The 22,885-nt window shown below is 41.0% G+C and overlaps 1 protein-coding gene across 12 annotated transcripts in view; it reads left to right on the top strand.

Annotated features, from left to right (window-relative positions):
* mast4 (microtubule associated serine/threonine kinase family member 4) overlaps positions 1–22,885 on the top strand; it is a 149,144-nt gene that overhangs the window by 88,733 nt on the left and 37,526 nt on the right. For 10 of the 12 annotated variants that reach the window (XM_035390074.1, XM_035390067.1, XM_035390065.1 and 7 more), the window contains one exon: positions 16,585–16,673. In XM_035390074.1, coding sequence (XP_035245965.1) covers positions 16,585–16,673 — 89 coding nt within the window. Of the gene's footprint in view, positions 1–4,448; positions 5,213–16,584; positions 16,674–17,784; positions 19,412–22,885 lie in introns of those variants that run through there. The other 2 variants (XM_035390071.1, XM_035390073.1) reach the window with 2 other exon arrangements.

Genomic DNA, 22,885 nt, shown 5'->3' with positions numbered 1-22,885 from the left:
TTCAATTGGTGACTCGTCGGAAGAGTCACCAATTAGTCTACCCTTTTTATTGGACATTTATTAAACCGTTTTAGATGTAAAGATCTCCAGAAAACGCCATGGTGCTGCCCACGGTTGATTATTTGTCACAGTGCATCAAATAAATTGCAAAGGATGCATCGACCACAATTGATGGATCTTGTAAATGGCCTGACACTTGGTACCATCACAAAAATAATTTTGTAGTAAACTGCAGGTCCCAACATGCAAATTACCACTGCCCTCAACCTCTGAAGATGCATTTTCCATTTTATGCATGGGTTTTTGTTTTATTTCAGTGGAGGATTCTCAATAGAAATCAAATCGGCTCATGCCCATTTGAGTAACTTTAATTTTGAGAACATCCTGTCCCATAATCACCGCCTTTTAATTTTCCGCTTGAAAGAGGGTGGGATTGACTTGAAAAGGAATTGCTTTTGCACGTACGGCTCGAACAGGCTGATCTCCTTTTCAGGATCTTGGGTTAGAACAATTAAATATTTCTGAATGTGACTTGTGTACAGATGCGCGACCAAGCCATGCGCAAGTCAAATTATGACTGTCACCAGGTGATGATGAGTCTGGTAAAAAGTACTGCCTTTTTCGCTCAAAACATAATTGAAATTTACAGTTCACTAGCACCCAATCTGTGAAGAGAAGGCCTGAACATGAAATCCAGTACAGTGGTCCTGAGGAACAGTTCATGCTGTACAAGGGGTGGAAGAGCAAGGCCATAGATGGGAATTGGAGCACTACAGGCAGTTATGAGTTTGGGGTCTCTACAGTAATCTCTGTGGGTATCTGTTTCAGGAAAACAAACCTACCTACCCATTTTGAGTGGCCTTCCTTCATTAGAGTTCCTTCATTGCTGTATCCCTTCTACTTCGGTTTTCATTTTTTGTTTTTCTCACGTTTTTCTGTGCGGGGCATATAGATGAGTATGATAAAGAGGGATGAGTCTGCCTGTCTTCCCTATCCGCTGTGTAAGCTGTGCTACATGACGGCCTCGCTAGCAGCTTGTTGCTACCTGCTTGTTCCGCTTGACATGACTTGCTCAACCGCTTGATCAGACCCGTTGAATTATTAATAGCCCATGTTTAAACATCTTATTGAGACGTTGTTTCCTCTTTGTGTTGTCTGGTTTGTCCTCTTTCCCTATTGTGATTGCCTCTCAGTGTGATGTGGATACGCCGAGTTGGACTTTGTGCTGCTTCCTCTGACATGATAAAGGCTTTCATGGGTGTTTTTATTGGCTAAAATGCATACGCTGCCCACGCAGGTTTTCTTTTAATATGCAGTCATGTCTTTGAATTATGAAAACATTGGTTCTTTCACTTTGAATTTATTTTAAATACAACAGTCTTGAAAAAGAGAATGTTTTCTGAAGAAATTCTACATTTGTATGTGTCCTGATCGTATGACTAACAGAACCAAAGACCATTTTTGTGTTTTGCATGTCTTTGCTTGTCTTTTTGTGCGTGAAAGAATTTGTTGACGTGTTGATTTATTTCACTTAAAGATTTGGCTCTAGAAAACCACCAGAATTGCACAAGTGTGGCTGTTCACTCCCATCAAGTATATTGCAATTGTGATAAAACATCAAAACAGAATTCTAATTCAACTAAGTAGCTTCACTGGCTGCTGTTGCCTTGGGGATTGGTGGGGTGGGTTATTGGCTGATTGGCCGCTGGTTGCTCTTACCCTATTGGAATTTTTAACTTTCATTGGCTAACCACATGCCACAGTATGCCCATCTTAACACTCTCAAAAGATCTGTTCACAGAGCAACCTTGGAGTGCTTTTTTATATATGCAGTTGTATTTGCATTGCATGCTTTACATGTGGGACTACATTTTTACATCCTTGCACTTTTCACAAAAACTCCAGAAGCTGCACCCGGCACCCACCCATTTGAAGCTTGTGGGTGAACAGTATGAGCTGCCCGTGTTAATATCACTTCAGGACCTTCACTCACTCTTGTGGTCTTTGGTCCAACAGAAGCAGTGGTGCATGCCTACTGGAGTCAAGGGAAACTCTCACTCTTATGCTCGGATATGTTCCTTTTCAAAAGCTGAAATTGAGAGATTTTCATCCATTTCTTTAAAAAAAAAAAAACAAAAAATAAAAAAAACCCAAATATCAAGACTTCTTTTGGTCTTTACATTCAGAAGGCACAAGCAATTTAATTAGTTTTTCCTTCTCATGGAAAGTGTATGGCTGATGTCTTGTGGATAGAATCTAGGAGCAGTGGAGAAGTCTTTCACTCTTAATGTCAACACTTGTCAAATTTGCCAATTTGCAAATCGGTAACAATTTTCTTTTTCAATGTGAAATTGTTGATCTCCTTACAATGAAAAGAGTAGTTTAAATGACTGATTTTGCAGTTAATTTCATCTGTCTTTACTTAGCTATGTGTGTCTTATGGTAGTGTGCCTGTTGGTAGAATACTTAACACCTCCTGGTCATTTCTGGAAAACTCATCCCTCCATTATTCATGCTAGACAACTAGCTGGCTTGGAGTGACTTCTTGCATGTTTATGTTAACATGCCAGCCAGGTTAGCACAACAGTTCTACAGTAAATCTGTATTTGTTTAATTCTGCTCGGTTTACTAGTGGTATTTAATCTCAAAGTTGTGTTTTATTCCATTTAGAATGGTTTGATAGTTTTAATCTTGTGTTTAATCTTACAAATAACAGGTGGCGAAATAAAATTCCATCATACGTTTTCTATTATTGGGAGTATAATTAGATGTTGGGCACAGTTCAAACTATGAATCCTCCCCCAGTGAACTCAGTTGCAAATTGCATGCTACATTTATGACAAAAGGAAGTACTGTCCATTCTGGAAGTTGTGAGTTGCTATACAAACATACAGATTATGGCTATGTCTGGTATAGAAATGAATGAATGATTGCACCTTGTGCAATAACATAGTGGATGTTATGTCTCTCCCTTCTTCTGTTGACGGTTTTAGCATAGTCAAGGTTTGTAACTGCTCTTTCTGTCAGCAGCGAGTGGTTTGTATCACTAGCTGATGCCAAACATTGAAATAATTTTAAAATTTGGGGGGTGCATTAATTTTGACACGGTACTATCAAAGTGATGTATTTTCATATAAACTTGAAGATTGCTTTTGTTTTTGATATTAACTTTGTCCTTGTTGCAAACATAAATTATATGACAACTTTGAATTTCAGTTCGTTCTCTTCTTCAGTACCATCAATATTAGCCATTTGATGTTCTGCTTTTTCAAACGGAGAACTGCAGAATTTCATCATTTATCATTCTTCAAACTGGAGATATTTTGTTATATGATGAAGATATCATAATTTTTATAAATATAATTGTTATATTAAATACTGCTATATTGCTAATGTATTTAAATAGAAGCACTACCAAAAGCTGTCACTAAACAGGTTTTTATTGTGAAAGGGCTGTTGACATTCAAACTCCTGATATTCATGTACTGTAGCCATGTTTGGGCATGACTGCAGATGTGCTGATATGGACTGTTCATTGCCCTGAGCAACAGTCTGCCCCATTTCCAGAGGGAAAGAAAAAGCTTGCAGTATTTTCAAATCCACATTGGTCTCAGAAAACAGATGCAACTTGCATGTAACGGTGCGGGTTTGACGTGCATGTGAGTGCGTCTCTGTGTTGAACTACAGTGAAACAAAGTCTCCTTAGTTCACTGTGCTCCAGACTGAGTCAGCTCAGCGGCTGTGTCTTTGAATCACCCTTTCTTAACGGGGACAGAGAAAGAGAGCACCTCTCTAATCAGGGCACGGCCCGCCGCACGGGTCCTCCGGGATGTGAGGGGACACAGATAAAGGGAAGGGAAGAATGGGAGCCTGACGTCAGCGGGCTCGGGTTCTGCAGGTAATCCACGCAGCCACGGAGACACAAAGAGCAGCGGGGAAAGCACAAATGGACTGTAATCTTCTGCCTTTAGTCACGCTGCGGGGCCACACGTAGGGAGCTTTACTGTAAGCAGTACCTCTCCTTCGTTGTGCTCACCGCTTCTGTCCTCTTGCGCTTAAAGTGTGCCTCTGATTGAATAGTATCACCAGGTGAGGACGTGGGCTGCAGTAAAGATCCCTCATTGTTTATTCTTTGCCATGCCATCAGTACAGAGGCAGGTTGTTGCATGCTTCCTCACCTGTCCACTGTTCTGATTGTTCCCTTCATACAGACACAGATAGAGCGATGTGTGTGTGTGTGTACGTATATACATATACAGGGAGGGAGAGAGAGAAAGAGAGAGAATGCAAGAGATTACAATAATGAACAGCTGCCAAGTTGAATAAAGGCTGTGCGGACTTTCTTACCCCTCTTCTGTTCCATATAGTCCCACTCAGGGCACCCACTGTGTTATGGTTATCTGCTGGCAGGGCTGGGGGGGGGGGGGGGCAGATCAAAGGTGCGTGAGTGACTGCGAGGCACTCCTGAAACAGAATGGGACCCGCTCACTGTGTCTGAGTGCGGGGGAGGCTGGAGGTTTCTAAGCAGAAGACTCATTGGAAAAGCACAGCATTTACATTTCAAACAGGTCTCGAAAATGCATCCCGAGGCGGGCTGTAAGGGAGCCAGACTGCGAAAGCTGTGAAATATGTTGCTATGTTGAGTAATAATGCGGTAGCACTACGAGCCAGTGACACCTCCTCCCCCCCCCTCTCAGAATGTGAAATGGTACGTGCCTGTTAGATGATATGAAGCATGTTTAGCCGAGGCAGTGCATGGGATACACAGCACTCAGAGAAACCACGAAAAGACAGAAGCCAGCAGTTAAAGATGCTTGCCGTCCCCGTGGCAGAGGTGTCCGGAGCCTGATCTGGAGAGGAGAAAGGGAGTGCGTTTTCGGCGGGTTCCCCCGGAGCAGAGCTCTCCGCGGTCAGGACACGGGAAAGGGCACGGTGTCCCCTCCGGCAGACTGCGCGCATGCTGCAGCTGGCTGCAGATGCGTCTGGACGGATCAGACCCGGCTCTCAGCACTTTGCGGGGGCCGCCGGCGCCGGCCCTCCCGCGGACGCCGGACGCGCTTCGTCTCCCGGCCCTTTGAGTCCCCCCCAGCGCGCTCGCCCCGGGCCGCTGGCATGACTTTGAGATCATGTCCGACTCCAGCTTCTGGACCGTCCTCTCCAACTTCAGCTTGCCTCACTTCCTGACCGGAGCCAGACTTCGCCGCTCCAAAAGGTAACTGGGGCCAAAAGCGACACGCCGTTACCATGACATCGGGCGGCTTGTTTCTTAACCGCTCCACGCGAGTCTCGTCTGGCTGTACTTCAGCTGTGTTTATGTGTACTTGACAAAAATAAACAAAGGTGGAAACCAACAGCAACACACATCTGGTTGTTGCTTTCTCCATTGTCTTTGGTTTTTTTTCTGTGCGCTGACTAGTCGTAAGGCATACTGTACCTTTGTTATCCAGCCTGTATTGTTAGGCATCAGCACAGAAAGGGTGTTTACAAGGAAGGTATAATCATGTAGTTTCCGTTAACTTGGCATGTTGGCAGGCATGTTTTGTTTAAGAAAGACCGGTTGCATCCACTGCGAATTTCTTCCAGTGCAGTCTCCCTTCCTTCTGTAAGGTGCTGGTGCTGTCGGGTGTATCTTTGTAGAAGGTAAAACTGGAACTGGGACCACTGGGATTGGAACAGGTTTAAAAAAAATAATTAAAAAAAACTGTTTTATAATACATGTACCTGGTGAATTTCACAAGTGTTGAAAATGGTGCTTATGTTTCTTACTAGGAAAATAAAGCCTAGAATTCCCTTTTCCTTCTTTTTTTCCCCAACTAGTTTTTTCTGAAAAGTTGCGTTTTATGACCGAAGGAAGGTTGACAGTGAGGTAGAATAGCTCTCATTTCAGGACCATAAACCCGAGACTGTTTTTTCCTAATTAGATTTAGGACAGGGTAGGGCCAGTCTCTTTGCTTCCTCTTCCTGTTGTCTTGCATACTGTATAATGGTTTGTCCGTGCCAGTCCTACGCATATTTTAATCCACCGTGTGACCTATTTTATGGTCAAGAAGAGCTTAATAACAGATGGATGTAATATTTGCATCAGTGCATAATGTGCAAACTCAGCCTGGGTATTTCATCTGGATATTAAGCATTGGGCTGTTGGTAACGCTCAGCATTTCAATTTGAATATATTACAACAGGTGGATAAGACCCAAAATCTATTGGATATTGAACGAGAGGTTGTACATAAGGTTAGATCTTTCTGAAATGAAATTGTATGGAAATGTGGCCATGAGGCTGTTTTTTTTTTGCTGTTTGCTGGAAGGATGAGCAGAAAATGGAGTCCTGGGGATGCATGTTGTGTCACGTGTGGCTGTGGGATTAGCAGATTAGCCTACATGCAGTGGAATAGTGGAATAGCTTTCTTGTGGACACTGGTTCCCTCTCTTAATCCTGGACTCAGTCATGTGCAGTCCTCAGTTATGGACATGGAATTATGCGAAAGCCTGCCTTATGTAAACACGTGTTGCGGTCTGAACTGGAAATGGTTGGTTTAAATTCTTTAATCTCAAAACGTATATAAATTAATTCATAATTCTGTTTGTAATTCTGAATTGTGGCCACTATTTTGAATGTATTTTTTGCCTGGCGTGTTTGTTTTCCGGCGCTGCGATCCGTTGTTCAGATTTTGCACACTTCTAGTAGCACATTCCGGCTTGCTTAACAGTATGAAGGAAGCAGGAAAAGGCATAATAATCATGTTCATCACGATGAAATATCAAAACGGTTATGTGGGTTTCTATGGGCATCCTCACCGTTCCATTTTCAGTCTTGGTGACAGAGGTGTCTCGATTGGCCCTCGACTGTGTGTCACAGTTCTCGGGATCCCAGAATGCACCGGGCCCAACGACAGCCCTAATAATAACCGCCTGGAACAGCAAAGAGGGGGTGCGTAATCCCCAGCGTGAGTGCGTCCGCATGCCTGTGCAACATGCACACAGAGCAGAGGAACTCGCGGAATGGTCTGACGTCAGGACTCTCCACTTCACACTCCCCTGACGAGCAAAAGATGGCCAGGAGAAAAGCAATTAGGCTCCCGTGATATTTCTTTTCTTTTTTTTTTTTTTTTGTTTTTGGAAGTGGTTTTTGGTAATGGTGGTAATAAGAATAGGAACTTCAGACATACTCTCCAGGTAAAAAACACCAGAATAAAAGGAATGGGCTAGAAAGTTTAATTTAGGTACGACAAAGGCGGAATGTGAAAGATCTAAAACTGAGTGCAGATAAGAAAAGGGTTACAATAAACTAAGAATAAAACAGGCCTTTGTGCACAGAAAGTTGTTGTGAATTCTCTATTTAGTTTATAGAAGCAAGTGATAAGTTTGGGTGTGTCTTTTATGGTGTGTTGCTGTAGTCCATATTACAACTTGTTGTATCACCAGACAGCTGCTGTAGACAATATGACATAGCTTGTATTGCCTGGAAAGTAGAAATGGTCATGTAAATACCTTTGAGGATCTAATTTGTGTCTGAAATACTGATGTGTTCAAATAATTTACCTGCTTTAGATACAAATGCACCATATATATATATATATATATATATAGCCTAGACTCAACTCATCCTCTTGGATGAACACCTCTTTTTCTGAGATATTACTACTATTACTCTTGAACTGATGTAAAACTTTAATCACCAGATGTATATCAGAATACAGTAGTATCCCTATTTTGTAATAAGGCTTAGTCTATTACTATGATTACTATGGCTCCAAATCCAACATCAGTTCCCACATAATAGATACTATTCTAGTATATTCTAATATGTGAACTGCTGCTGGGGGGGGGGGCTTTAAATTATATCCAGCCTGGCACATAGGACACATTATCCCGTTTTGAATTTGTATTCTAAAGTTAGCACAGTCAGAACTTATGTTGCTTTGCATGCCACTGTAAGCATGTTTCATTGTTTCAAATTAGATAGTGTAGTGAACTGAAATATTCACATAGTCAATAAGCTGTGGGCTACATGTCTACATCATTACTGGTTGTGTGTGCATCTTCGTGTGAGGGGTTAATAAAGGACTAAAATTTTAGTTATTTATATGCAGTATGTTGGCAAGATATACCTGTGTTCTATTTTCAATTCATCCTTGCTAATTTTAAAACTTTTACGCATTATTCAATTTTCATTGTAATGAAATGAGTTGACAGATGATTTAAAAAAAATAGAATCATGTCACGAACACAAAACAAGTCACATAACACAGTAGAGTCTTCTGATGTTATTAGTGTTTTATCATAGTGGGCCTTCCACAGACTCTTCCTGACAACCATGGCCTACTTTTGCTAATTTAGCTCAGCATGGTTTCTTTGTTGTGCAGGATGTTTGCCAGTTATAGTACTGTCAATAGCAGCAAAGGCCAGAAATGCATATATCTGTCAAATATCTGTCTGTTATTAGAGAAAACTTTCCACGTGACACATTTGAAGATATGACTGCCCAAGATGATTTGTCACACAAACTGTTCTTTGCATCTGACAAAAATGTAAAAAAATGCCGAAAATCTCCACATATAGAACTCATTCCCATCATTTCATTACAACAGAACCCCGCAGCTAAACAAAAGTCAACTGGCATGGTACTCTAGCTATGATTTGGATTGGCTGCTACCGATGGTGTTTAGTTTTTTTTTCCGCGATATCGCCATTTTAGATTATATAACAAAGCATCAGCTAACACAATTGAATGTTACCCTTTTGCGCAAGCCCCCTATTGGCTAGGATGCTGGCATCCTGAGATTGCTCAACTCAGACATTCAGTGCGCCTGCAACCAAACTATGTGTGGGAAAAAAAAAACTGTGTTCCAGCTTTATTAGTAGATACATGACAACTAGCCTATGCCATATATGGAGTTTAGAAGTGCCACCATTGTTGCACAGGACGTAGGACATTGTGCACATCCTGTTACTGTGCAGTCACTGCTTTGTGAAAAGTTCTTTGTCAAAGATGTTGTACATGTGACAGTTCTACGCTTCATGAATACTGCTTTTTCAGCACAGTAAAATTTTTGCCCCTGAATATTAGTTTGCTTGTATTTTTATGGCAGGATTATTTGTGATTAGATTTCATGACAATTTCCTTGTAAGGCTGGCAATTTTCTTCCTCTTTCTAATCCCTCTTTTTATCACTCTCTTTCTTGCTCTCTCCCTCTCACCCTGTCCCTCTCACTCTCTCTCTCTCAAATCCTTTTAACCCAACATTCCGCCTTAACTGTACATGTTGTGGAGAGAATTATAAATGGATTTGATCTGAAAAGATTAAACTCATAATGTCTGAAGTATCCCTGCTGTTACTGTGTGGGGCAGGGGGGTGTTTCAGTTGTGTAACTTCTCATATGCCTAAATGAGGACTTGCTTCTCATCAAGGTGCTGTAGGTTAAGCTGCAGAGGGGGGAGCATCGAGGAGATGCAGTAGTGACTGTAAGAAATGAAAAACCTCTATCAAGGCCATAACATTGATCTGGATGGGCAGTAGTGTATTATGTAGGTTGATGCATTTCATAACACAACTAAGATTTTAGACAACAGTGTTGTGTTTTCCAAAATCTGTGTGCATACGTAATTTATCTTCATAACAAGTAATGACATTTCTCAGAACTGTTGTTTGTGTTTTTACAAAGGGAACAATAGGGCAAGAAGGAAGGCAAAATGTAACATTATGACCCATTGAGCCCAAAATGTCCTCCTCAAAGTGAACGCATGTGAACAATGATGACTCCGTGGAGGTGTTGCTTTCAGTAATGAATCAAAATGAAGGTAATCACTCTCTTTGAGTCATAATGGGATTTTGGACATAACCACAGTTAATTTTTTTTATTTTATAATAAATCTTTAAAGGTACTGTCTTTTTTCTGTAGTTTCAATCCAGAATGCTGTTTGTTTTTTTTTTCTTTTGACTTAATTTTGCATTATGGTCATTTATCACTATGTAGGGCACTATTAAGGCAAGGTGACTGGTTAAATCCATGTGATAACTAGGCTGGCAGTCTTCTCTCTGCTAAAGTCCCCTTTTATTCTGCAGAAGACCTTACGGGGGAGAGGGAGGGAGGGACTGAGGGACAGAGAGGGTGAGAAAGAGAAAGAAAGAGACAGATCCCTCTCTCCTCAGTGTGAGTCACAGGCCCTTCCTTGAGGACGTGCACAGGGAGCTGTGATCATCCTGCTCTCGCTGTGCTGGGGGGGGGGTTCGCTCACTGCCCACTTTCCTCTCTCTCTGCACTGCTCGCCTGTCACTGGTCTGGCTGCCGGTAAAGTTAGTATCTGATACACAGTGAAAAACAATGGCAAGTTTTTAGAACTTTTTGACTGTGCCAGTACATAGTATGTTTGGAAATCATATTGAAGGGGGAAAATTTTGTGTGTATGGGTGACCCAGCGTATGACTGAGTGGGTGGAGGTTTGAATGTGGTAATGTCCACAGTATGGAACTGAAGAATGAAAATCAAATGTACCCTGGATCAGCAGCACTGGCGCCTGCAGTTTTATGATTTGTGCTTTGTATTTTACTAACCAAACATACCACGCAGCATACTTAAAAAGTTTATTCTTATATTTTTAACGATAAGTCTGTAATGCAAGCTCCTTTTGCAATCTGTTAGCCTTTAGCCCTCTATTAGCGATTTTGTGGTAATGTTTTAACAGATCAAGAATTTAAAATGTTTTTCTTTGAACTGAATTGCAAACATAAAGTAGCTGTTTTGACAGTTGTAGCAAGACCAATTTGAAATGTTTCTACTGTATGTATGCTTGTAATTATAGTGAATTATAATCAATTTTAGTTTTTTGGGATAATTTTAAAGTCATATGAACCATTAAGAGATGATTTATATTGCATGATCATTTTGCGTGAGTGTTGAGTACACTGGGGAGAGGCTGCCAGGGCTGGAACGAATGATGCTTCACTAGCAGTAACATTTATGCAAATGGAGGCAACGCATGAAATTCAAATGACCAGGAATATTGAAATCAGGATCAGACTTTTGTGATTCAAATGTTTATTTTTGGTTAGCCAAAGCACCTTGGAAGTCAGGTTTCTCATGTATTTTTTTTGTAGTTTGCTGTACTTAGAAAGCTGGATTAATCATATACGAACTTGACCAAGGTGGACTTAGAAAAAAGGAAAACAGAAGAAGAAGACGCACCGGATAGTGTTCTTCTTATTGTTCCAAAGCCTCTGCCTGGAAATATTTGCTCCACTGAATGGCACCTTTAGTGCTCCATCACATTAAAATTCGAGTTGCTCCATGGGGTCTTTGTTCCTCCTTTTGAAAAGATGACATGATTGCGTGTTTCCTTCTGTGTAGAGATGCATACGTGATGTCATCGCTCATGGCGGGAGCTCAGGGGATAATGCTTTTTGACAGGGACACGCATCACAGCCCTCAGTGTGGCTCACGCGAACGCCAGCGTATTGCTGCGTGACAATCGATCTTCATTGTAGGCGGGACGTTTAAGATGGGGATCTCAAGGGCTCCGCAATGTCACCCGCGGTGGCTTCCAGGCCAGGCGAGGGACAGCTGCTGCGGGACCCTGGGACGGGTGATCGATTGGCTCGGTGCTCAGGCGCGGAGGCGGCACCGGGTCTGTGCCCCGTGCGCTGCCTCCCGTCTGCACTCAGCCTGACATTGAGAAATAAGATCATCGGGCATTGATGCAACATCCCTCATTTCCTTCTGTCATGTCTTCCTTCAATGGTCAGCGCGGCAGACGAATTTGGAGTTGGAAAGGGACTCCTCTGGCACCAACTTTTCGTGATTGAATTTAAATTGGTGTTTGGCGGTTTCATCCGACAGACCATAGGGCCTTCAGTACTGCTGAAGGGGGAAATGCATCTGGGAGAAGGGGGATTTGTTTAGGGAGTAGGTAAAAAAATGTTCATATGATCTGAAGCATAATCTAGCCGGGATATGCTGTTGATTGAAGGTTGGAATAATGCATCAGGCTTTCATGGTCAGAGGGAAAGCTGGCACTTTTAATTCCTTATTTGTCTATGCCTGTTTGAATATAGATATATATAACAGAGTGCATACTGTGCTGTAAATCAAGCTGATGTTTATGATTCCAATCACATTCTTACAGTTCTATTGTAAAGATGGATTATTGATATAATTAATATTGCCAAAAAGTGCAGTGAATATCAGTCAGTTTTGGGTTAATAGATTTCAGCATATTTAGATGGCAGTGGCAGTTGGTTGTGGTGTGTGGAGGTAATATCTATGAGGTGCGGTGTAGATGCATGATGCCATGGATGATGCGTCTTTTAGAAGCTTGTTTGCCTTTACCAGTGGAAACCAGCTGCAGAATCTGCAAATCAGATACATTGGCTGGGCCAGGGGCTTGCAGCTTTTGAACTTTATGATACGTTGCTACTTGTCCAGAATGCTTGGACTATTCCTTGGGTCAGATGTACAAACTTCAGTGTTTAGCATTTTAATGCAATGCAGACCAAGTGAGACCACAAGGATGTCATCCGTAGAAATCAAGGTTGCCTTTCAAGCTTAGTCACTGCAATATGGTAGCTGTTCACAGCTTATCTGTGATGACTCTGGAATTCAGTGAGGTTGCTCAATTTCCCCTATGTGAATTTAAAAAAAAACATACAACCAAGGATTGAGAGACGGTGTTCATTCATGTTAGTGCCACTTTGTTTGCCTGTGATAAGTGATCTTGTGAAAATGGATTTAATTCAGGATTGAAAACAATATTTATTTCTTCCCAACAGCTTCTTTCCAGATTTTCTTGGTCTGTTCAGTTTTAATTGTCACACATGCTGTAGATAATTTGAAGTCATTGTGTCTTGGAAAAAAATGATTCCCATGTTCATGTGTAATAGTAAGACTGCATTAATTTTGCAGTATTCCTTCAGTGCAAACAAGGCAGGCTTGTTTGTACATAGCCTGTGCATGTGTGTACATTTAGAATGTGTGTGTGCTATTATGATTTCTTAGTAAAACTATGTGCTTCTTTCTTAATTTCTTAGCATGTTACTCATCTCCAGAAAAAGAGTGATGTATGTTAGACAAGTGGTGACCAAGCCCCTGTTTATCTATGGCAGTTGAAAGCAGTCCAGTCCTTGCGTGCTGTCCTGCGAGCTCGTCGACTTCTGTCTGCATGTTCATCAGGAGCAGTGAGTCTGGTAGCTAAGAGGATCTGTTTTTGTGAGCGCTAAGCATGCTATTAAGTGTGCCACGTGGTACCTGTCAGTGCAGATGAGCACAGTCTCAGAGCCTTAGATTTGCTCTTCACTCAGAAATGCTTGGGCTGGCCTGAAAGTTCTAGAGGGCTATACTTTTGTTCTGCAGTTCTGTTGATGGGTTCCAGTGTAGACGGTTCTTGAGATATATAATGCAGTACTTTAGCAACAATAAGTGCTACAGATTGTGGAAAAGATCTGGCAGACGGTAAGGACTGGATTCGATTAATCACAATGCCTCAGTTGTAGTACCTCACCGTCTGCAGTGCATTGCATTGTTGCTGCATGGTCCACTTTTTAATTTACAATATATTTGCTTCATTATGGAATGAGGGATCTCAAGCATGCTTTAAGACTCACCTCATTTCTGGTCCTAACCCACAGCTATGTGCAAAAGGTTTCCTCCTTTTATTACATTTTAGTGTTGAAATGTGTTGAGTGTCGAAACGTGTGATGATAACGAGGGCACTTCTTTATTTTAGGTTGACACAGCTCCAGATTTCAGTCAGCCTGGGAAATACTAGATTGTATCATATCGGGTAAATTCCGGCCGTGTATGACGTTGACTGTCTTTGTTCCATACCCATTTGATCTGTAGGTTAGTCTTGTGTTACCCACAAATAAATTATCAATAAAAAGTTTACCATTTCACGTATATTTTGAATCAGGTCATTTGAATCATGGGACTGAGGATGAAGCATTCCTAAATCTATGATCCTCTTTGGAATGGCTTTGAGATGAACATAAATTGACCCTAGCATATATCGATGTTGCAGAGCAATTATGTCATTACATAAAATGTAGGCCTAGAACATGAACTGTGAATGGTTCATTTAAAAAGTATTGTAGCCACTGGCTGTGATAATTAACGTCATTTTATCCTTTCTGCATGCACCAAAGATGTGCAGTTATAGTGGTGAACTACTTTCTTATCAAGCTATGTTGATAAACTCAATCGGTAATAATGTTCAAGGCTGACTATAATAATATTCTTTTATTTAATTTTAGTGCAAGAGAAACATGCTCTATGGCTGGTTGTATTGCAGTACTCTTCAGTCGTCTGTGTTGAATTTCATTAGTGTGTTCATTAGAGTGTTCTATTGGCTCAACTTGCATTCAGTCAATTTGACCTTAACAGTCTAGGTTCTTGAAGTGTGTAATTTTATTTTCAGGAGTCTTGTAGTCTTGTTTTTTTTTTTTTATAATTTGGGAATTGTAACTTAGTTATTTCCTGATTTTCAACTCTTCTGGAAACTGCTAATCGGAGAGATTTTCACCACTTACATTTACTTACGCAGCTTACGTTCAGTGTTTGTATGGAGTACCTGTTTGAATAACTTGCCTATTGTTTGGTCTGATAAATGGTTTGATGGCTTGTTAAAGGTGAAAGGGTCACCAGCAGAGTCTGTAAAGTTTGTTGGAATGAAAGCATGAAGCCATCAAGCCTTTCAAACCCTCTAGGGTGTATTATGTACACTAATGAGGACAGACAGGAATTGGGTCATTCTTCATCATCAAAAGGAAGTAAACACAAGTGGATCTATAAACATGGAACTCTGTGTACACAAGTACATTTTATGTCAAATGTTATGGAAAAGCACAAAACACATGTTTGTCACACATTTTCTAATAGCAAAGTTTGTCAATGTCAATGCCTACATTTAGTGTTATGCATTTTTACTGTCATTATCAAAATGAAAACCAAATTAATCTGGTTATTGTTATTTTCTTTGCTCGTATTACCTTATCCAGGGGTGCTCACTGAGCATTATCCATTTATACAATTATGGAAGCCGCTCAGAGCAGGCTTCTTGCTGGAGGTAAAAAAATGTATGTTTGAGATTTACAGACCCATTGGCATCTACCAGGTCTCTGCAATATGATTTTGTACTCAAGTTAATGTATGTGTGTCAACATTTCAGTTTTCGAATGTGACCTCATTGTGCGTATTGCCTCTTTTTAGAAATAATTATGGGTCTAACATTGAAGGCTTAGATCACTCTCTTGAGTTTTTGTGAATATTATTTCAGTTTTATTGTATATGTTTGGTTGGTCCAGGCAGTTTTTGTGTGAGGTGAAGGATGTTTTACATAATTGCAGAAGTTTCTGATGACCATACACGTATTCAGGTATGATTATGCACTTTAAATACATCTCAAGAACACACAATAAAACTGAAATGACATTAGAAAACTCCAGAATGTAAACTATCCCTTTAAATCTGAATGTCACAATAGCTTGTTTTTTCATTTAGCAACAAATATTTCATACATCTTTAGCCTGAATGTGTATACAGCACTTTTTTTTAGAGGACTTGGTTCTCTAATTTAACTTGTTTCCCTTCAGAAGTCTTATTGATAATTGGTAAGCGCAAGCAGAATTTGTCTTCAGTTAGTCTGCTTTTTTTTTTTTGAGGGGATCTAACTGCTTTGCAATTGCATTGCTTGTACAACGCACAGGTGTTTAATACAAAAGTTCTTCACATTAGGTTTTTGAAAGCTGCTCCAAATTGCAGGTAATTGTTAATCTGTTGACCTGTGGTGATGTGCTGAATAAAGCAGGGTATTTTAAATTATATGTACTGTAGCCAAATTGTGCCAGCTTTATGGTTCACTCCCTTTCAGAATTAGGCTAGCTGCAGAACACTAATGGTCATTTAACATTGGGTAAAGAGGCAGAGACGACGTAGGGAGGCAGGGAAAAAAGAAGATTAACGGTAGTCAAGGTGATGAAAATCACAAACACGGAGCTGGTGTGGAACGGGAAAGAAAGCGGCACGGTTTCATCGAGGAGAAGTGTTGGGAGAACAATGAGGGAGGCCTCCGGTGGTCCTTGCGGTCGACAGAAAGGGGGAAGGCTGAAGGCGAGCGCTGGGCTTTCGGTAGAAAAAGAAAGAGCGGGAATAAATCAGACAAAGGGAAGGGCAGACGAAGGGAAGGTTACGTTTACAATGGTGGGAATTCCCCAAGTTGTGTGGCAGGCATGCTGAAATGTGAGAGGAAACTGGAGGAGTCAGCATTTGTTATTGTTAGTGTTCTTACAACCTTTAATAATCCCCCACCTGTATGACTCATGCGAGCCGTGCCATTCCCCAACCCATCAGGGGACCTTGAACCTCTATGCAGCCGTGAACAGTTAGCCTGCTTTTGAACCACAATGGCTAATGGAAGCACTGTGTGAAATGCAAATGCAATGTGCTAGCGAAACAAAATGCTGTAAAACTGTGATGAGTGTTGGTATAGCGGTATAATAAATAGGCATAGGCAGAAAATAGTCTTCACTCAAATAATTGATTTTTATAAACAGTGTTACTACATGCAAAATTTAATTCTGTTTTTGTTTTCTTAGCTGCAGGACAAGCAACAGAAAAAGTTTGATTGGTAGTGGACAGTCTTCAGCGCTTCCTCGACCACATTCCCCCCTCTCAGCGCACACAGGTAAGTGTGTGTGTGTGTGTCTGTGTCTGTGTCTGTGTCTGTGTGTGTGTTTTTGTGTATACCCATCCTTTTCTGTGTATCTGTTTTTCCCACGTCGTGCAGGAACTGGCGCCGTGGGCTATGCGCGGCAAATTGCGGTCACTCACTCACTCACTCACTCACTCATGGACAACCTTTGAGGGAGGTTTGGTGGGACGCATGCGCAGGTGGTGCTTCGTTTAGTAGGATGCATGCGCAGGTGGTACGGCACAACATTTTTAAGCAAAGCTTTATTGCCTAACGTTACTTTACCTAACCCTAACATGTTCGCGTTTCGCCTACTTAAGCTAACCTAGTTAGCTTGTACGGATCGCCTACTTTAGTTAACCTAGTTAGCGCGTAGGTATGCTATCCTGCACGCATGAGTAGGAGCTAAGGACACACAACGACCGATACAGATGTATGAACACACGGAGGAAAACAGATAATGTTACAGAGGTGAGGATGTGCCATAGCTAGCTAGCTATACAGTACAAAGGGAAAAATGGAGCTTTATTATGTCGCCAGCAGTGTATGTGCGTGAGCTCGACAACACATTTCTCATAGAAAAGGTAGTTTGTAGCCTTTTTTTAGTTCATTACAGTGGTGGTACAAGTGACAAGAAGTAAGTGGTACTGTGCTGTTAACCTTTATTGATCGCTGTACAAGGTTCATGTAAAGTAGCTAGCACAATCTGACAGCACTAACCCATAAAAATGTACTGTGAATGGTACTTGCTCAATCGAACGGTGAATGTGAAAAACATTCGATTACAGTCAGCGGCACTGAAATTTTCTGTCACACCCTCAATAAATGGCAAAACTCCCAGTAGAAGATTGAATTAAATCTTTTAACGTTATATATTTTCTGAAACTATATATTTTTCTGTTATCGATTTCGCTTGGCCACAGTGAGTGAAACTAGGTGATCTGAGCGTATAGTTTCCATGTAAATTACGTCAAAAGGATTCAGCCTTGTTGTTTGCCACCTAAACTTCACAGCACAGTCATTGCCATTATCAAGATTGGAGCATGGAGTGTCTATTTTCAACCAACTGCCGTATATGAGCGCATAAAATCAACCAAAAACTATAGTTCGCGAAGTTTCGCCGTGGGTCAGGGGACGGTTTTGTGCTTGTTGTTTTGTGTGTGCGTGCTGGTGTGCCTGCCTGAAAACGTCTACATATGTCTGTCAGTGACATATTGAGTGTTGTATGGTACTTGCGTGCAGAGAGAGGATTGGTAAGTCTGCATCCACTTCACTGAATGGATTCCATTGTTCATTGTAAATGAAGAAGCCGTTTGGTAACCCAATGGCTGAAACAGAATCTGTGTCTGACTCATTAGTGGCCCGCTAGATCCTCCTCTGGCTCCTTTTCTAGACATTTCACCTCAGAAGAACCACAGCAGTTTTGACAAGGTTGTGTTTAGTGCAAGGATGCAGTACATTACTATAAGTTATGTTCATGACCTGTCATGAACTGTTTTTTTCAGGTCTCAATTAAAGTAAATATGCTTTCAAAGCTAAATGGCTCTTAATCTCATAAAGATTTTAACAGGCTTTTAGTGCCTAGTCTTAACAAAGCACTTTTCCTTTATTCATTTATTTATCTGATGTCACCTGAATAAAAGCTTTTTCAGATTTGTTTTCTGTAGATGAATAACCAATGATGATGAGAAATATTAGCACTGAAATTAGCCATAAATGAAAGTTATGCAATAGTTTCAGCACAGAACTCACCTTTTGAACTCAGAACAAATGGCCTGTTTAATTCTTGTGATTTAAAAATTCTAATTTAAATCCAGCAATGACAAGGCCTTATACTCATCAATATCTACTTATAGTTGTACATATGAAAACATCAATGTTATAGCTTTTATTCTCAATAGTAAACATAAATTTCGGATTTTATATCATGCCAGTATTTCTTTCCTTGGGCACAGTGGTCACAGGTTGCATGTGCAATTGTAAATGGTTCCAAACTAAAATGAGATTAGATGTCAATTTCTGAAAAATAATCAGCTAATAAACATACGTACAACCTCTGGATTCATGACGTCACTGTATATACTTCTTTGGAGTTACTTGAAGTGTATTTTCTTGCTTATAGCCAAAAACATGCTAAAGCCCCCAATTCAAGCCATTATTAAACTGGCAGTTCATCAGAAAATTCTGTAAGTATCTAAAAGAGCCTTGACTGGACACAAAAACAGGTTGGGCCAATCAAAAACATACATTAAAACTGAAATTACATAAAATTAACTCCAGAAAGTGAACCTGAATTATGTGAAAAGAGTTTTATAGTGAAGTCCCCAATCCCCCAAAGGCACCCACCATTGCCATACCATTAGGGTACAGGTTTTCTGGATTGTCATACTATCTACGAAAAATTAAAGTGTCTTGCCATTTGCTGCAAGGCTGTGCCAATGATGCAGTGTCGCGCTCAGCAATTGTGTTCTGCACAGGAGGAGTTTGAGCCTGCAGGAAGCCAGGCCTTCATAGAACAGGGAGGGGTCGACCTCACTTACAAAGAGAGTTCCTTCCTGCTCCTGTGAAACGGACAGAGAGGGCTGCCGTTCAGTGGTCCCATTGTGTCCATGTACCCGAGTGCGTGTGGACCTGCTGATCAGCTGATAACTTAAGGTGTATTCTGAAAAATTAAGAATCATGAGGTAAATGGTACATGAAGCTGGAGTGAGACAGTACTGCCATGGGATTAGGTAAGTGTGTTACTTCAGGCGCCGCGGTGCTGTATAACCATGTAATGAGAAGGGATACATTATGCATTATATTTCTCAGCTGATGAAGTGGTAAAGCTCAAATAGCCTCATGAGCTTGCTTGTAGATTACTTAAGGCTGCGTTAAAATCAATAGTGTGCACATAGGCAGTCGTGTTGTGGTTAGCTTTCTTTTCCTTCCAAAACAAAAATACTTCCAATCCCCTCTTGACTTCTAAATGTTTAATCAATATCATGTAAAATGGCATTGTGGGATTTACCCCTTTTAAAAAAATGCATTAAAAAATAAATGCTGAAAAGCTTGCTGGTGTCCGATGCACACTAGTGGGGGTTTCTGTTTAATCATCGACTAAAATCATGCTGGCTGCTTTGATCATCTTGTGGTTGACTGCGTACCGTACCTACTGTAGGCAGCTCCAGGGCTTACATAAAAACTCAGACAACCTGCAAAACCACTAATGCGTTTGTGTTAAGGCTACTGTGCTAAGTCTATCTACACACGTGCCTATTATATTATATATATAGTCACTGCACCTGTAAAGAGCAATATCGGTGATCCCTAAACAAAATGAAAGGGGGAAAAAAGCCTTAATTAAGTCTTGTCTCTCCACTTTTGGTACACCATGAGGTGTAACAGCATGGGGTCCATTATTGGGTCCATTATGGTGATTTCAATGCAGCATTTCAATGTGAGATGTACTGCGCCTACCTGTAATCATCATCACTAATCAGCAAAGGGCACTGCTGGCATCGCTCCAGATCTAGCCAATAGTACGGCCTCAGGTGTACTGTCATGCTTTGAGCCAGTGATGGCTTATATGTCATTATAAGCAGCACGTAAATTACAGCACAATTAAAAGGCTGGCATTAATCACAGTCTAATGTGCCCCTCTACGATCGCTACCACCGCAAATTGTGAGGAACCCCTCTTTATTGTCAGAGGGGCGCTATTGTTTTCCTATGCTAATTAACTGTTTACTCTCTCTGCTGCAATCCAGTTAATTACGTCCTTAATGTTGGACCCAGGGTTTTGCTTACTTTATCAGGCAGCAAGCACACATCCTAATCGCTGTCAGATGGGATGTAGCCCAAGTCTTGTATGTTAAACTGCCAAACAAAATCCCCCAAAGCTGTTGGGCTCTGGTAATAAGCCGATCTTGCACATATGGACAGGGAAATGGATGTTTTGTTGTTTTTTTTTTTTCCTTCTTCCCTCTTCCTTTTTGAGGTCTCCCAGGCATTAGCTCACAGATGGGTGAATGCAGGAAGGCTCTTGGCTTTGCCAGCGGAGCTGAAGGTCACCCGCCGCATTAGCCCAACGCACCTTGACAATTACTCACCGTTTACTCACGGGCAAGCAGCTTGTGGCGCTTATATCTCCCCCCCCCCCCCCCCCCATCTTAAACCTGGTTCGCTTCCCGTCTCCCTTCAGTTATCTTCACGCCATATTTCACAGCTTTGTTGCGAGGTGCTACAGGCTGAGTTACTGACTGGTGCAAGGAGGTGGGCTTATTATGGGTTAAAATCCACACACTGTGGCTTGCCATGCCATTTTCTGAAAAAAAAAAAAAAAAAGTGCAGATTTTATTTGCGATGAACAGCGGGTACAGTGACCACTTCCTGTTCAGTCACAAGAACATCCACTGTTATTCTTCTTCAGTGTAATGCACTGTATACATTTTCCATGTTTGCTATTCTTATTCTTGTATGTGCTCGTTAGTATCCGTTTTGTGTATGCAGAAACCTGCAGTAACAGTGGCAGCACCTGCTGTTTTCAAGGGATGATTATTTGTCATGTTGAAGGGATTCTTTGTCCCTACAGTCCTTTTTTCTTTTCATTCTGAAGGCTGGATGAAAGTCAAAGAAAAAAGCAGAGATCTGTGGTGATCAGTAGGATATTAAAAACCATTGGTGGTCTTTTTGGGTATTTAAACATTCCATCTCTCTCGTCTCAGTGCTGGCACTTTGTTTCAGTTGTCACGCGTATCTGGACACAAGCGCCAGCAGGAGTCTTGGCTTCATTTTGTTTGTGCGAAGAGATTTCAAGATGGTCTTGTGCTTCCAACTGTGATTCTCTCCCCACTGCAAAGGAAATGGATATCACATTTCGCATGCTGTCTTTCAGCCAAAAAGTGAACTCAATCGCCAGATAAACCTCCTTAAATTCATTTTGTTTTGACAAATGGAAGAAAGGCCAAGATAATGGTGCTTTTCACTCTGGATAGTCCAAACAAACTTATGTTGCCTAATACTGGGATGCACAACGTATTACTGGAACAAAAGATGCTTTCTGTGGTAGCCTGTAGTGCCAAAAGTCTTTTGTTAGCATTATTCATTGTCTTTGCGTTTTAATGTGTGGTGAAACAGTGCAAAGTTGAGAAAAGAAAATGGCAAATTATTAGCCTAGATAAAGATGGAAAAACAGGCCTGTTGATCTTTTTTTAATTACCTGAAAATAAGTGATCACTCATGTTGATGTGAGTTGTCATTATGCTTTTTTCTGCTTCACACGTAGTAGAGATTGGTTTGAACTCCAGTTTTTGCCATTTTGCCATTGGCCTTTCTTAGACCCAAGATCACTTGAAGGGGGTGAGGGGAATAAGACAATACCAAAATTGTCCACAGGAATATCAAGCCTCAAACTTGAACAAAAGCTTTATTTAGTTGTGATAAATGAAGGTTGGAAAATAGACAGGAGCCATTGAGAGATAAAATGGACTTCTCCTCTTTATGAAGTGTAAAAGGGCCCAGAGCATTGGAGTGATGCCTTTCAGTAGAAATTGGTCTGGGAAGGCCATGAGAATACTAATGAAGGTTTATTACATGCTACTGTATGCCGTCCGCTTTCAATATTCTGCATTGTATGTGCTTTGAGTTTTGCCAGTGTACTTAAAACCACACAAATTCATTGATCCACGAATGAGCTTAGACCGATGAGCAATCGCTCGAGGAACTAGAGGAGGATCTCCTGACTACATTTCCTGCATTTAGAATAGCAAGTTTAACTTTTGTTACAGATATTGCATGTTTTATCAAGGTGTCTCAGTGTTTAACACACAATTAAAGAATCAGTAGTTCTGTCCTTCATATCTGTGAACAATTGAAGACCAAGCCTATCTATGGTTTGCTTTGTAACCTAAAGATAATATTCAATATTAGAAAATACAGATATTGTATATATTCAAAATGGAATTTAACAATGATTACAGGTATATGCCCTCATGTTGTCAGTTAAGTCTGTTATTTTCTGGGAGAAATTACTAGTTCCTAGTCTCTAAGGGAGAGAGAAATTAAGAGGATAATTATAGTAGATACCCCTCAATGACATTTGAACGCGACATATTTTCACTGGAGAATGGGGAAGGAGGAGCCTGTTTTGCATTGCGTCTGGTCCACTTGAACGTACATGAAGTTTTCGGAGTCACCTCGTATGACCTTACTGCCAGAGGGCTGTAA

This window comes from Anguilla anguilla, chromosome 14 (assembly GCF_013347855.1).
Source record: "Anguilla anguilla isolate fAngAng1 chromosome 14, fAngAng1.pri, whole genome shotgun sequence".
NCBI lineage: Eukaryota > Metazoa > Chordata > Actinopteri > Anguilliformes > Anguillidae > Anguilla > Anguilla anguilla.
This window is presented reverse-complemented; position numbering and strand designations above follow the sequence as displayed.